Source organism: Eschrichtius robustus, chromosome 15 (assembly GCF_028021215.1).
Source record: "Eschrichtius robustus isolate mEscRob2 chromosome 15, mEscRob2.pri, whole genome shotgun sequence".
NCBI lineage: Eukaryota > Metazoa > Chordata > Mammalia > Artiodactyla > Eschrichtiidae > Eschrichtius > Eschrichtius robustus.
The window spans coordinates 54754444-54770854 of NC_090838.1; the positions used below are offsets into that span (position 1 = coordinate 54754444).

At 34.1% G+C, this 16411-nt stretch overlaps 1 protein-coding gene across 3 annotated transcripts in view; it reads right to left on the reverse strand.

Annotated features, from left to right (window-relative positions):
• VPS54 (VPS54 subunit of GARP complex) overlaps positions 1–16411 on the reverse strand; it is a 94213-nt gene that overhangs the window by 46580 nt on the left and 31222 nt on the right. For all 3 annotated transcript variants that reach the window (XM_068565180.1, XM_068565179.1, XM_068565178.1), the window contains exons 4-7: positions 13259–13337; positions 10838–10872; positions 8645–8776; positions 5083–5468 (exon numbers count right to left, since the gene is read on the reverse strand). In XM_068565180.1, the coding sequence (XP_068421281.1) occupies positions 5083–5468; positions 8645–8776; positions 10838–10872; positions 13259–13337 (632 nt within the window). The remainder of the gene's footprint in view (positions 1–5082; positions 5469–8644; positions 8777–10837; positions 10873–13258; positions 13338–16411) is intronic.

The following is a 16411-nucleotide window of genomic DNA, read 5'->3' on the forward strand; positions in this document are numbered from 1 at the left end:
AGTGACTTTAAAACACAGTAATTTATCCATTCATACCACAAGGGATATACCTTAAGAAAAAGAGGGAAAATTATTTTCTAGCTCTGCCCACTAAAAAGGCCTAGAGATCATGACCAATCCAGTAGCAAGGATCACCTCTGATACCTAGATTGTAATTTCTAAATACCATTTCCTGCTAAAAGAAACTAGGGCTCCTTAGAGAAATGGCAGTTTACAAATATGGAGCAGAAAATGTATAATATGAATATCCTGTCATAACATGAAGAAAACCATTAATGACTACTCATAGAATCAAAAGGACTTGAGGAGGTTCCTACAAAAGATAGGACAATATGAACATCGATTAAAAAAAAAACTTAATACTTCAAATATATATAAATCCATGTGCTTATAAAACATTTGGAAGATGCTACATTTTTCAATTCATTATTTTAAAAACTGCTAAATAAAGGAAAAGAACCTAGACTTTATCTTGCCTATCCTTGTAAGAACTGTCCTTCAAAATTATCAAATAATTGTTATGGAGAAATATGGCTTTATAGAAATATTCCATTAATAAATGAATAAGGAAGTTTAGAATTAGAATATCATGATTTTCAACCCATAATGAGATGATAAATCTAGGCAATGATCACCAAATGGCTGCTAATTTCATGAAAAGAGAGACAACCAGATATATGCCTCTTGGCTGAAATACACCTATTAGGTACTCTTACCAAGAAGAAAAACTTAAATCTGATCAAGGCTTTAAATCTAACTACCAGTTTATAGAAAATACAAGCAAAAGGAAAACACACTAAACATGGGGATGCAGTTGGCAAAATCCAGACTGTGAGAAGCACTACAAAGACAACTCAATTTCTTCAATGAATATTTTGAAAGGGAGAAAATGAGAAGAATGGAGAACTATATCTCAAAAGACATTTGAAATATATCAACCAATTGTAATATACAGTTGTTGTTATTTGGATCCTGTTTCAACAAATACACTGTGAAAAGAATTTTGAGAGAAATAGGAAAATCTGAACACTGACTACCTACTTGAAACTATGAATGATATTCGAGTTATGTTTTTAAAGATCCTTATCTTTCAGAGATACATAATGAAATACTTATGGATGAAATGAAATGATGTTTTGGATTTGTTTCAAAATAATCCAGGAGTAGGGGGAGGCGTATAGAGAAAACCAAGTTGGCTATGAGTTGATAACTCACAGGTGATATGCAATTTATCCAGCTTCATATAACTCTCTTCATAATATTTCCTCTATTTTTTTTGTATGTTTCAGTTTTCAGTAAGTTTTAAAAAGCAGTAATAGGGTAGGATATGAATCCACACATAAGTTTAACATTGCTTTGTTCTCAGTTAATTGATTTTTATAAAGATCAAAAATTTCTTTTAAATGCAGACTAGAGGTTAATACCCAAGTCTGTGTTACCTTCAGGTACAAATAGTCTTCAGCAAATCCCAACAAAGAATTATGGTAGGAAGTCCATAGGACTGTATCTACTGATGTTTGGGCATCAGAGTAATAAAACTCTATCATTTCAGCCTAATAACTTAAATGTGAGGTTCTATTTAACCTCAGATATTGTCAAAAATAACTGAGTAGCTTCATTTTTACGCATCTTAAGTAATTTTAAAGTCTGACAAATATAATAAAGAAGAGCAGATATGAATCTCAATAGTAACATCAAATAGTATTTATTATGTACTCACAGGTATATGATACCATATATAAAAAGATTTGTCTAAGCAAATCCCTAAATAAAATTGCTAGAATTAGTGTTTTATAGGATTTACCTATTCATCCTTGCTCTGTTTTTAAAATATTTTTGACTACTTAAACAATAGATGCAATTATACTGGCCTGTATATTATTATTAACCTTACCAAAAATATTTAATAGATAAATCTGCTAACAGTTCATTTTAAAAGTATGTATCCTAATAATCACATATAATTCTTTACAGTGGTGAAAGAAATCTGCTGAAATGACAGACAAATAACTAAAAATCACTTTCTGAAAAAGTACATAGGCTCATATATCCAGCTAAACAAATTGGAGCAATTCTAATACTTTCTACTTTAATATGCCTCAATTTGTACATGAATTCAGATCTTCTGCTAAGCTGTGGGTTCACTACAATGACCTTTGTGTTGCTTTTATCACAGAAAACTTACATATCAATAAACCCTACAGTAATACTAGTTTCATCAAATAGCAGAAAATCTGTTGTTTTGGCTTCACCTCAGAGCACACAATGTGGATGTTTTCATATCATAATGTTTTCAAGATCTAAATTATGGGAGATTATATAGGAGCAAAGAAGATGTGAAATACCTTTTAATACTTCCAATAATAAAAATCCCTTAAGTGGAATCCCAAGGTGGCCTCTGATCAATGAAATCATAATAAGCTGGAACCTATAATTAACTCTGAATGTTTTCCACATTTTCTTTCAAAAAGAAGAAGAAGGCAGCGTACCACTAGAAAAACTAGTTTCATTAATTTTTAACCTAAAATCTATTACTATGGTAGATTCCTAGCTCAGCAAACCTCTAACTCAGTTGCCCACAGTTTAACATCTATTGCACTAGAAAATTAGCACTGACGTTCAGAGTGATCTATTTGAGGTCCTACAAAACCTCAATCAAATATATTAAAAAGTATACATAACTCTTGGGTCCGATGAGATCTGGGCTGAATCTTGACTCTACTGTTTTATAACTTCCTGTATGACTTGGAGCAAGTTATCTAAGATTTTCAATGCTCCAGTTTCCTTATCTATTAAAATGGGATAAAACTATCTATCTCATAGAGGGGTTTTTTTGGAGTGGGGAGGGGGATCAAATAATATATGCAATATTCTTAGCACTGGTACAGAATACCAAAGTATTCAAAAAATGTTCTTAGGTTTTGTAGTGGTGGTAGTAGTAGAGTAATGGTGGTAGTAAGTAATAAAGAAAAAAAATTAACAGTGGTGAAAACTGAAGTTTCTACATAAACCTTTACAGTAAGAAACAGCAAATAACAATATTATATCCCTGAATTTCAAGGTAACTGAATCTTTTCTGTATGAAACCTGCAAGGTATCAAGGTTCAAATATATTTTCATATATATTATATTTTATATGAAGAATAAACACTCTTTACAAATGTGCAGGTTCTAAAAAAATAATAGTAGATATTTGAGTAAAACATAGATAATCAGAATATTTGAAAGTCTTTTAAAAAACCATATACACTTTTTTATGAAAAATATTTTGTCTTTTGAGTTAAGGTACAAACAAAAAAAGTGAGGATGAAAATAAAGGTAAACTCTTTCTTGAGCTCAAGATAATTACAAGATTATAAAATTTTCATTCTGCCTTCTGATAAATCATAATCTACTGGGAATAAATATCCAACCCTGTTCTTAAATATTTTCCAGATAGCTTTGGAGAACTAAACTTTTCATCAGTATTACTGGGCATAAACTTAAGAGTCAGGAAAATGAAATAAAATAAACTGCATGACTTTTGGAGTAAAAATGAGAACAGTTTCAGAATTTGTGTTTAGCAGGCAAGCATTTAATCTTTGTTTCCATTGCTCTATTCAGAGGATAAAGCACTCTACTTTGCAGAATCATCTCTCAATATTCATCAAGTTCGTATTATATAGTGGTGACAAGAAAAAACACAGCTTCTGTCATTACAGAAGTCCATTTTGCTAAAATACTGACAAAATTAATATTACTTTAAAAATATATGCCATACACACATTCAAAAGAGAGAAATATTTAAAATTTCAGAGGTAAAGGGGAAACTAAAAACCATTTAGTCACCCTGGGTTCCCATGCTGAGAAATCCAAAGTAGGCTTCAAAGGACTACAAACCACCCAAAATTGATTGCAAAATTTTATGTACAGGTATATTTTTATGGAAAGAAGGTCCATCCACAGCTTTCAATAGATTCTCAAAGAGGTTTGTGATCCAAACATTTTCTGTAAACATCCAAGTCTGGATAAGGTTCTTCCCGTAAGGTTAGGCTCCATAGCAATCTGTACATTCATCATCATACTGTACTGTACTGTATAATAACTACCCAGTAATTTGTCTCCCTCCTACCAAATAAATTGTAGAAACAGAGCAGAAAGCATCTCTGCTTTGTTCATGGCTATATTCCCAGTATTCTGCCTGGTGTCTGTCATGTAATCAATAACCATTTCTTGAATAAATGAATCAATCATTAATTTGCATAATTAAAATTGGGCCAACTTTTTAAAAGTGCTTTCTAAATAAATATTCCAATTACATATCCTTAGTCAATAAGAACTTATAATTCAATTAAAATAAACTTATATTGAAGATAACCTTTCCAGAATATATTAAGTTACAGAGCATGTCTTCCATAAAACTTCTTTGTAGTCACTCAGTAGTATAAGGTTTCCCAGCAGATAGGAACTTCAACAAGGACACTGAAAGCCTGCTTAACTGAATGAAATTTTGACGGCTTACAATTGGTGTAATCTGTAAATTAAACATATGACATGATCTCACATAAAATAACTAAAACCCTAATCTTAAAGGTATTTTCAAAATAAAAACTTAGAAGAAATTGGGTCTTTTCCATCATCGTGTGGAATTTTTTGCAATGTGATAGACTGCAAATGAGAAATGAATTTTAATAATTACCTAATTTAAAACTTATTCAATGGCTTTTAAAATGAACTTAATTTCAGCTATACTGGTATTCCTTTTTCCACCTTTATCTATTATCTTGACACAAAACTACTTCAACATTTTCAAAATATAATTTTCAAAGCTATGACTGGCCCTTCGTTGATTTCATCTACTAGAAAATTTAATTTTACTTCTTTATCCAAATGTCTCTGTAAATATTGGTCCTTATGATTTCTGTTTGTTTTAGTAAGACTAAAATATCAGAATGATAACATTATTAAACAGATCAATCTGGAAGAAAAAAATACCCCTGTAACTCTAAACACATTCATTTATTTTCAGCTAACATTACACACTAAAATTTATCCTTTAGAAATTTCTAACATTATTTCTAATGGCTTACTTAATGGACATACCGGAAGCTGTGAATGCCCTGAAGTTCCTGCTGTAGAACCTCTTGCGTTGTTGCTATTAAGTCCAATGCTCCGACAAATTCAGAAGTAGATAACAACACCTGTACCGTAGGCTGAGTCTGGTGTACAGTGGCCATTAATTTCAGTTTATTGTATACTTTAACACAATTATTTCTGGTAAGTGCCAGTCTTAAAATGTGTAGTGATCCTTCACACATTACTTTATCAATCTGTGCAATTTTATCTCGAAGCATTTTTACAGCCTGGGAAGTTTTCTTGAGGTAGTCCTGCAATTCGTGTTGAGAGGTCATTGCATGAAAAAATGCTTCTGAACGTAGAGAGATCTGGTGAGCAATGTTTACTTCCACAATATCCAGATAATGGCTCAGCTTAAGAGGAAAGGAAAAGAAAAAAAAAATCACAGCATATTATAAGTATACCTTAACTATCCAAATACTTTCTGAAAATGATACAATATTTCTACATGTATTTTAAATCCCATTGTGTGAACTGTTTGATAATGTGATGCTTGATACTAGGCATACAAAATAGAAGGGAGATGAAAGGTAGAGCCCAAAGTTAATAAATGTAAGACAAAAGCATAGAAGGTGATTTACCTTCTTCCTCTGCTCCTGCCATTACTGCCCTCCAAACACCAACTACTTTCTAGAAAGTAAAAGTAGCCCACAGTCATCTCAGATTATAATCTAGTTTTAGAAGTTCCAAGATCTGAGAGAGAATGATTGACTTCCTTAACCTCCACACATCATTGCCATCACCAATATCATGTATCATTTATCTGACTGAAAGATGATTATAGTTACCATTTACTGACTTTCTATGTACCAGGCACTGGTATTTTATATACACCATCTTCTAATTTTAACAATCTTGGAATACAGGTATTATTATTATTTTATTTTACAGATGAGGACAATGAGGCTCAGAAACATTAAATAACTTGAATAAAGTCATATGATTAGTAAGTAGGAAAACTGAAATTTGAACCCAGGTTTGTCTAACTCAAAAACTGAAGTTCTTTCTACTGTACCATGCCTCAAAACGTTAGAGAATTCATGAAAGACAGATTGGTGATCCAGCCACAAATTACAGAGAGTACTAGAATTCACCTGGATCTTTTTTTTTAGGCTGTTAATTTCACATTTCAATAATTATTCTTTTATCAATTTGTAAAACTCAGTTTATTTCCAATGTGGTTTCCTCTTAAACAGTTGACTGAAACAATTAGTTCATATATATCTTATTTGTAATACTACCAAAATTAATTCCTGGAGTAACATGTATTAAGAATGCTTTCTAATTTCAAATATGGACTTCTAAAACTTGAGTTGTCTTTTCTTCCTTCATAACTGCATATGCCTTTTTTGGCTATATTATTTTTCCATTTCTCCCCCACTTTTTTACTTCTAGATTCTTCAACCTATAGCTCAAACTTTAAGAATTATCTCTGAACATCTCAGGAGAATTTGTAGTGTTAAAGGGTTAATGGGCTTTCAACATTTAGGACTCATAAAATTAGAGGATTATTTGGTCACCAAGCCTGTCTCATTAAAACCATGCAGGATCATGCATATCTTCAATACGTCTCCTTCAATAATCTATTATAATATATAATAGATTACAAACAAGACATTCTTCTGTAGTTTAAATCTGTTGCATTTATACTCTTCTGCTGTTGTTCTTTTTACCTTCAACAGCTGTTCATTTATTTACCTAAAAAGCAATATGGGGGTGAAGGTACTTAGGTACATCACAAGCTAAAGTAGACTCAATCTTCAGAAAATGGAGAAAAAGTAACTCCTGTAGGACAGCGGTACTCAGAATGCAGTTTATATGCTGCTGCCAGTTTGTGAACTGTTTAACAGGTCCATGATGAAATGAGGAACTCTGCTGGAAATTAAATCAACTACATCACTAAGCCCATGGTATTGCTTTTTCATAGAAAGACTTTCTTAATGAAGGAAGCAGTGAAATGATTTACGTTCTAGAGCAAACTCGTTATCTCATCGCAGACCAGCACTTTGGGTAGCAGTACTACAATAGGACAAAAATTTCTCTAATCCTGGTTGTAGCATCCCCTCTTTAAAGCTAGCAAGATAAAACGGGTGCTGTCAATCATACAGTGAGTTTGAATCCTGTCTTGGAATCCTGTCTTCCATTCCTTTTCTAAGAACAGAGCAGAATGAGGAGACAAAATGTAAATGTAATAAAGCTGATTCTGCAACTTACCAAAAAAAAAAAAAAATTTCCATTACTTTAGTCACTTTAAACATTTAGCATGAGAAAACTGTTTCATTTGAATTTCAAAGATTTCTGCAATTTATCAATACTCCTTGATCTATTCTTTTCAAAAAGCATAATATTTTCATAATTCATTTCCTATTAAAATTCTATAAAGGGAACAATTTTTAAAGTATTCCTAAAAGTATCTGTATAGATTGATGAAATTTTTATTGGCTTTTGTTGTTTTTCTCTTTTAAGGTATTATTCTACCAGGGGATATACTTGGAATGTGAAAAAGTAGTCTGGGAGTGAGCCTGTGTCTATATATCCATTGTTTTCATAAGATTTGTGAATTTATTCTTATTCAAGGAAAACCTTTATAGATGAAAATGTTGCCAAAAAAAATAAAAGTGAATTCATTTTCATTTTCAACTGTGAGAAACGGAATACTCACAATTCTTTCCCGACATTTCTTCTCCTCTCCGCCCTAAGTAGCCCTTCTTCAGTTGCTGAGAAGGACTGGACCCAACTTATTGAATAGTCTACCTGAGGCAAGCTTTCAGACTGCCAAGAGCTGTCACCAGACTAAAATGAAATGCTTTCATCTCAGTTTAGGAACCACAGTCAGTTTTAGAAAAGCTCTAAACTGAGTGCTAAGAAAGAACAGAGATCAAAGGTCTTTACTTCCTGTTCCAGTTTTAAAAGATTCTTGATCTGTGAGTTATGTTTAAAGTTTTACATTTTAAATGACTTTCAAGATATTGACTTCTGAAATATAGAACATTGTAAAATTTTGAAAAACTGCTGACTAATAACACGCAAAAGGCTACGCTTTGCAAAGCTTTGCAAAGCTTTGCAAAGCTAAAGGTACACTGCATTTTTTAACTATGATATTTTTGCTTCAAAATAATCATCATTACTATGTATAAACGAAGAAAAATAGTACCTCAGGAAAAGTTAATTTTCTGTGCTTTAAATCATAAAGAATATAAAATTAGCCAATATACTGTTTGGAATAAATGTAAAACAATTAATTGTGTTATCTAATACATCCTTTCAATTGAGATTGCTATCAACTGCTGTTTCAGATAAGAAGCACTCAAACAATAACCTTTTCCTTTTTCAACAGCACAACTTGTATTGCATTGAAACAAAGTGCTATTACTTTATCAGTTAAGATCTGAAGGGTTCTAATTATCAGTAACAATAAAGATGAAATTAAAGGAATTAGTGCCTACTAAATAACTAACTCTGAACTCACACCAACAGTACCACTTAATTAAAATAGTTTTCTACATGGGAAAAGTAAAAAAGAAACTACCTTTTCTTGTAGCAACTTTGAGGAAGCTGCATCACGATTTCCTTTTCCACCAGCAGTATTAAAATGAGACCATGGTAAAACTGAATTAAAAGTTAAGGAATCGTCCAAGGCAAAATCTGGTTTCATAAAAATCTATTAAAAAAATGCATTTCCCTCAATTAGATAAACATTTTCTTTACATCCATTATCCCTTCTAACATCATAAGACCATTAAACAATAATTAACTTGAATCTCAGGCATATACAGAAAAAGCAAGTGATAACAAGTTGAGTTATTTATACAAAAATCTGTAGAAGAAAAATATATAAATAATGTTTCATCCAGCTAAAAATGCTCATGAAAGATAGAAAAATGTTTTTTTGCCTTTACCAATAGAGATGGTCATTCCATTACTACTTGGTCAAACTCACGAATGCAGTCCCACTGGGCACATATGAAAGGGAGATATCATACTTACCCTAAAATTTCTGTATTATTTCCCACTGATAGTGGTTTTTTAAAAATGTCAAATATCAATATCTCTATACTTATATTTCTATTTTCTCTTGCTCAAAATTCTTTCAAACTTTTTTAGATTAGACATACACTGAATTTTAAAACCAAAACAATTCAATTTTATGAAGAGACTGCTCCTTTCCCTTGTATACCACATCCATCTGGGCACCAAGTACTACCCTTAATATTTCCTTATTATCACTTGACTCTCCTCTCTACTCTATCTCCACAGTATTTCTACAGCTCCTCATTATCTCTGGATTATAGTAAATGGCTACTTACTGATGTCCTTCCCTAATCTATCCTCTATATATCTTTAAAATGCAATTATAACTGAATTAACTTCTCTTTTTAAATCTCTCAATGAATTCCCATGACTGACAGACCAAACTCTCTTAGAATGGCATTAAGAGTTTTATTTATCTCATACTTCACAAAATTTATTTAATCCCATCTCTAAACACAAGTATACCATGTATACTTATTTATCTCATACTTCATAAATATTTTTACTTAATATGTATATCTCCCCCAGACCATATGTTCCTATAAGACTGGATTTATAGATTATTAATCTTTCTATTCCAGCACATAGCATAAGGCCTGAAATGTGGTTTAATCAATTAATTTCTATGTTATATTTTATTATATTCACTGATTCATATGACCCATATCCAAAAATTAGTATGAATGTGAGAGGGAAATCTAACTAGGGACATGAGTATATTTTCTAGTCCCTCTAGTATAACTGAAAGTATTGATTAACTCAATAAATGTTGACTATCTATGATTTTACTCTTATGCTAGGCACTAAGGTGGAAACAAAGCTAAATTATTCCAGAGGTCCTAATCTCAAGGATCTTTAGCCCAAGGGATGTGATAAAATATATACATAAATATTTTATAAGGGAAAGAGTGACAAATGCCTTAAAAGGGAAGGCAGGGGTCTAGATAAAATGCTATGGCAGTTTGGCAAAGGGGCCAATGATCTTCATTTGGAGGAAATGTATTCATGTAAAGTTGTCATTTAAGCAAAAAACTATAAAGGATTAGATATGGGGACATAAGAGAAAAGTCTTCCAGGCTAAAGGAACACTGCAAGTAAAGCACGGAGTCAGCGAAAAAGTCTGGCTGAAGTAAAGAATGTGTAAAGATTAGTAGGCAAAAGTTAAGAGTGTGCCTATGATGGAAGTGAATAATTAAGGGCCTTAAATGACACAGTTTGAATTTTATTTTGTAGGAATCAAAGAACTTTAAAAATGACTGCCCTTTCCTTTTTGTTTCTGTCTTTCATCCTTCTGTCTCTTCTCACCCTAAAGAGCAATCATCACAGACTTCTTTGAGAATATGATGAATGCAATGGACTCCTTCCCCAGAAAAAAAAGAAAAACAAAAAAACACTCATCTATTACATATCTCTACAAAATTTTTCATACAAAGAAAATATCCCTAATAACTTGGAGGGGTAATAAGATGAATAAAATTATATTTTAAAGTGAAAAGATTTAAACATATTTGTAGGTTTTGGTGATAAAGAAGAGACTGATCATGCAAAAGAGAGAGAAGAAAAGTGAGAAAGTCCCAGAAGACGCAAAGCGGTCAAAGCATCAGAAAACAGCCCAGTGAAAGCTTCTTACAAGGCAAAATTAAAGATCAAATATTAAAAAGCTGTATTCTCATTTTTCAGGTTTTGTTACCTTAGGTACTTGCTCCAGATCTGTCCTGGATTTATCTATTTTAAAAAAGGAAAAGGGAAAATATGATTTTTTAAAACTTGTTTTCATGTTATTTCCATAAAATATATTTTGACAGATTCAATACTATACTAGGTCACAATTAAATAACCATTTAAGTTTCTTTCTTCAACAAATATCAAACACCTTCTGTATACCTAGGAGTAGGCAAAGCAGTGAATAAAACGTATGTTTCAAATAATTTTAATCAATTGTATAGTAGCAATAAAACAACTAAATGTATTCAAGTCTTTTTTAAATGGACACAGAAAGCTTGGTGTTATCTTATAGAAATGCTATTTTTATTGTTCAAAAGATCTACCATCCCATCTAGTATTTCCTATGATCAAAAAATTTTTTAATGCCATATTATTTTTCTTCTTAGACATCTTAGTTTGTATCCTCTACAAACTTCTTGCAAATGAACCTCCTTTATCTTTGTCTCACCAATCAGATTTCAAACAAGGTACCCTCCTTTCCAAAACTAAGCTTTCTGTACTCGGACTCCATCCTCCCCTGCCTCTTCTCTGAGATCGCATCAATTACCCTGCCTCTCCATGTCTTTAACATTTTAATAGCTCTTTCCTCTCTGCATACAAACACGCTCAGTTCTCTTCCATTAAAGAAGAAGAAGAAGAAAGATAAACCCCAGGGCCTAGAGTAGGCTGAGGCAAGGGAGAACCTCAGGTGCAGAATTTAAGGAAGCACTCACTCTCAGGATTATGCAAATATCTCTCTTGCCTCATCTAATCCTGGCCATGCAAAAACATTCTAGCACAACTGCTAATAGAAACAAACTAGAGGGATTCTGTTCCCTCTAGTCAATACCTTACATTTCAAATCTTCAAGTCACATCCATATTGGCAGTCTCCACTTCTTACTCTTGTACTCACTCCTTAATACATAGTATTGAAGTTTCTATAACTACTACTCCAGTCTAAATGTTCTCCCTAAGATCTCCCAAATTGCCAAATCCACAGAGATTTCTCAGAGTGCAAACCTGATCTATCCCTGAAGTATTCTGACACTGCAGACTAATTATTCGCACTTCTTTGAAATTCTAACTACCTTCCATCTCTAAGGTGGAACTCTCTCTTGGTTGACTCTCCTGTCTCTCTACTTCTTTTTAGTCTCCTTCACAGGTACATTTTCTACTCCCTCTTAAATGTGACAGCCTCCTAGTGTTCCATCATCAGTTCTTTTCTCCTTACTACTCACATCCTCCCAGGTGATCCCACCTGTGTCCTTGGATTCAACTACCATGCTGTTGTCTAGCACACTGTCTATGATAATGTCTATCATACTTGTATCTCCAGCCTAGATCTCTTTCCTGAGCTCTGGGTTGCATACCAGACTTCTCCTTCTATGCAAAACTTCAATTAAACCAGCCTCTATCTCCTCCAAACTTCCTTCTCCAATACTACCTCTCTCACCTAGCCAGCTGCCCAAGCAAGAAATGTGGGAATCATCCTTGAATCATCTTGCTCCATTACTAACAAATGACTGACCACCAAAACCTGTGCCTCCATTTCTGAGGCATCTCTTAAAGACCTAATTTCCTCTCCATCCTCATTATAACTGCTATTAGGAACACATGATTTCTCGCTTGTATTACTGCAATAGGCTTCTACTGTATTCTTGCCTCCAGTTTTACCATCATCTATAAATTTACTACCCACAACTGCTTTCACAGTGAAATATATAATCATAACTCTGATCATGTCTGGTTTAAAATATTTTGTAACTCTATACTGCTTTTAGAAAAGAAAAATGTCTTAGCATGATATACAAGGCTCTTCATGATCTGACTCCTGCCTACTTCTGCAGCCTCATTTCTTGCTCCCAGTGGAGCCAGCATACTAAACTCTTGCAGGTCCCAGAACATGCTAATTTCTCTCTTGACTCTACAGCTTTGCATAAACTGTCCCCTTTCCTGGAATGTCTTTTTGCACATAAATATTTCTTGATAGTTAGTTTAAAACACAGACAATCCTCATCAACTCTAGTTTTTATAAAGCTAAGTTAGGAACTCTTTACAATATTACCATGCTGAACTTACTGCCTGATACACAGTGTTGGTTTGTTTAACCTTGCTCAGGAAACCATCAGCTTCTTGAGGACAGGGACTATTTCTTATTCATTTATTTTTAGGCAACAAGCAAAGTACAAAGCATCTGAATATTAAATAAGTATTTGTTGAATTGAAGGATAACACTACCATCAGATCCATGATTTTTCTCTTTAAAGCTTTTAGAAAAGATTATGATTGCAGGCTATAGACATCTCACTAGAAATAAAAATTAGATATGATAGTCAACAAGGTCCCCAAATTAAGATTTTGTTCATTAATATTTATGCTATGCTACAAATAGCACATATTCATACCATGAGTATGTAAGAGAGTCCTGTCAAAGGTATCTTTAGGAGGACAAATTTTCTTGCATCTCTCATGAATCTTCTCTCTCTAACAAAAAGACAAATAAATAATGTGATCAATGCTGTGTGGCAATATGAGTATTCAAAGCATTAAGATATTTAACAAAACAGAATATCAGAGTATACCAAATAAGTTCTAAATTTTTCTAATATGAAATCACTAGCCTCTTGAACTTAAATACAAGTAACAAGTATGCGTAATAAACCAAATACCACTGAGACGTGTGAATGTCTATGTACTTATACTCATCCCATTTTATACAATTATAGTAAAATCTCCATAAACTTAGAATGAAGTGGGAAAACAAATAAAAAATCCTTATTTTTATAACAGAAATCATTAAGAAAATAACTTTTTTAAAATAAGCAAGAAAATTTTAAACCTATATACCCAAGATCAAAAGACAGATTAGTAGTTAATACTTCCTCTGAGTCCAAAAAGAAAAAAGGAAAGACAGAAAGAAACCCCACTCTGAGTTCAGATTAGATGACCACTAACAACACTGTTATCTTTTCAGATACCATACACAGGACATATGGGAAAGTGGAGTGTGGTAAGGAAAAAACCCTGGGCTAATAGTACTAGCCCTGAAGAATTCTGAAAGCAGTTCTATCAGAAACTACAGGACTGTCTTCCAAAGTGGCTGTACTATTCTGCATTCCTATGCACAATGAATACGAGTTCCTATTAGCCACATCCTTGCCAGCATTTGGTCTTGACAGCATTTTGGATTTTCACCATTCTAAAGGATGTGTAGTGGCACCTCGTTTTAATTTGCAATTCCCTATAGACATATGATGTCGGGCAATTTTTCATATGCTTACTAGCCATCTGTATCGTTTCTTTGGTGAAATGCCTGTTCAGATCCCTTGTCCATTTTTTGTGGTGAAATATACACAACATAAAATTTACCATTAGTGGAGGTGGCCAAGATAGTGGAGTAGGAAGACCTTGAACTCACCTCCTCCCACAGACACACCAAAATTATAACTATTTACAGAGCAACTATCAATGAGAACCTGAAGAATAGCAGAAAAGACTTTTCACAACTAAAGACATAGAGAAGAAACTACAGCAAGACAGGTAGGAGGGGTAGAGGTATGACCCACTCGCCTGGGTCAGGGACCCACAAATGGGAGAAATATCACAATTATAGAGGTCCTCCCCAAGGAGCAAGGGGTCTGAGCCCCACATCAGGCTCCCCAGTCCAGGGTCCTGTGCTGGGAAGATGAGCCTCCAGCATGTGTGACTTTGCAAACTAGTGGATCTTATGTTCAGGAGAGCTGGAGAGCTATAGGAAACAGAGTCTCTGCTCTTAAAGGGTGCATGCAAAATCTCACATGCTCTGAGTCCAAGCCAGAGGCAGTTGTTTGAAAGGAGCTTGGGGCAGACCCACTGGACAATGTTGGAGAGCCTCTGAAAGAGGCAGGAGGCAACTGGGACCTCTCCAGGGAATACAGATGATGGGAGCAGCCATTTTGGGAGCTTGTTGCACTGCAATAACACCAGTGCTGGTGAGCACCATTTTGGAATCCTCCCTCTAGTCTATTAGCACTGGGAACCCAGCCCTGCCCACCAGCAGGCCAGCACCAGCCCTGAACCCAGCCGAGGCTGAACAGATAGCCACATGGGGACCCAGCCCCACCCTCCAGTGGCCCATGGCCCATGGGCCCATGGCCCATGGCCACTGCATGAGGCACAGCCTCAAAGCCAATCAGGATGGAGGCCAGCCATGCCTACCAGTGCGCCCACAGTAGTTGGCCTCCCCACAAAGAAGGGCACATGCAGCCCCACATAGGGGTTACCCCTATAGGATATAGCTCTGGTAACCATAGGGGAGCATGTTGCTGTGCCCCACAGGACATATCCTACTTAAGACCACTTCTCCACGATCAGGAAATGTAACTGACCTAACACACAGAAATAAACACAGAGAATTGGGCAAAATGAGGAGACGGAGGTATATGTTCCAAACAAAGGAACAAGACATAACCTCAAAAAAAGAACTAAACCAAGTGGAGATAAGCAATCACCTCCACTAAAAAGTCAAGGTAATAATAAAGATACTCACCAAACTCAGGAGGAGAATGAATGAAAACTGTGAAAATTTCAACAAACAGTTAGAAAATATAAAGAACCAAACAGAGCTGAAGAATACACTAACTGAAACTAGAAGGAATCAACAGTAGATTAGATGATATAGATCTCTTCAGCAGTCTCGAAGAGGAAGTAGTGGGAATCACAGAAGCGGAACAGAAAAAAGAAAAAAGAATAAAAAAAAGTAGTTTGAGACCTCTGGGACAACATTAAGCATACTAACATTCACATTATAGGGGTCCCAGAAGGAGAAGAGAGAGAAAAAAATGGCAGACAGCTTGTTTGAAAAAATAATAGCTGGAAACTTCCCTAACCTAACCTGGGGAAAGAAACATATATCCAGGTCCAGGAAGCACAGAGAGTCTCAAGCAAGATGACCCAAAGAGGTCCACATCAAGACACATTAAAATGAAAATGGCAAAAAAAAAAAAAGATTATAAATACAGAATCTTAAAAGCAGCAAGAGAAAAGCAACTAAGTATGTATGAGGGAACTCCCATAAGACTATCAGCTGACTTTTCAGCAGAAATTTTACATGCCGGAAGGGATTGGCAGGATACACTCAAAATAATGAAAGGAAATAACCTACAGCCAAGAATACTCAACCCAGCAAGGTTATCACAAACCTGAAGGAGAGATAAAGAGTTTAACAGACAAGCAAAAGCTAAAAGCTAAGAGTCCTGCACCACTAAACTGGCTTTACAAGAAATGTTAAAGGGACTTCTCTAAGTTGAAAAGAAAAGGCCACAACTAGAAATATGAAAAGTATATCCTATGATAAACCATAATGGAAAAGAATATTTTTAAAAGAATGTATATGTACACACACACACACACATATGTATAACTGAATTGCCTTGCTGAACAGCAGAAATTGACATAATATTGTAAATCAACTATACTTCAATTAAAAATTTAAATTAAAAAAAGAAAAGTATTAAAAAAACTCAATGGTAAAGGCAAATATATAGTAAAGGTAGTAGATAAACCACTTATAAAGCTAC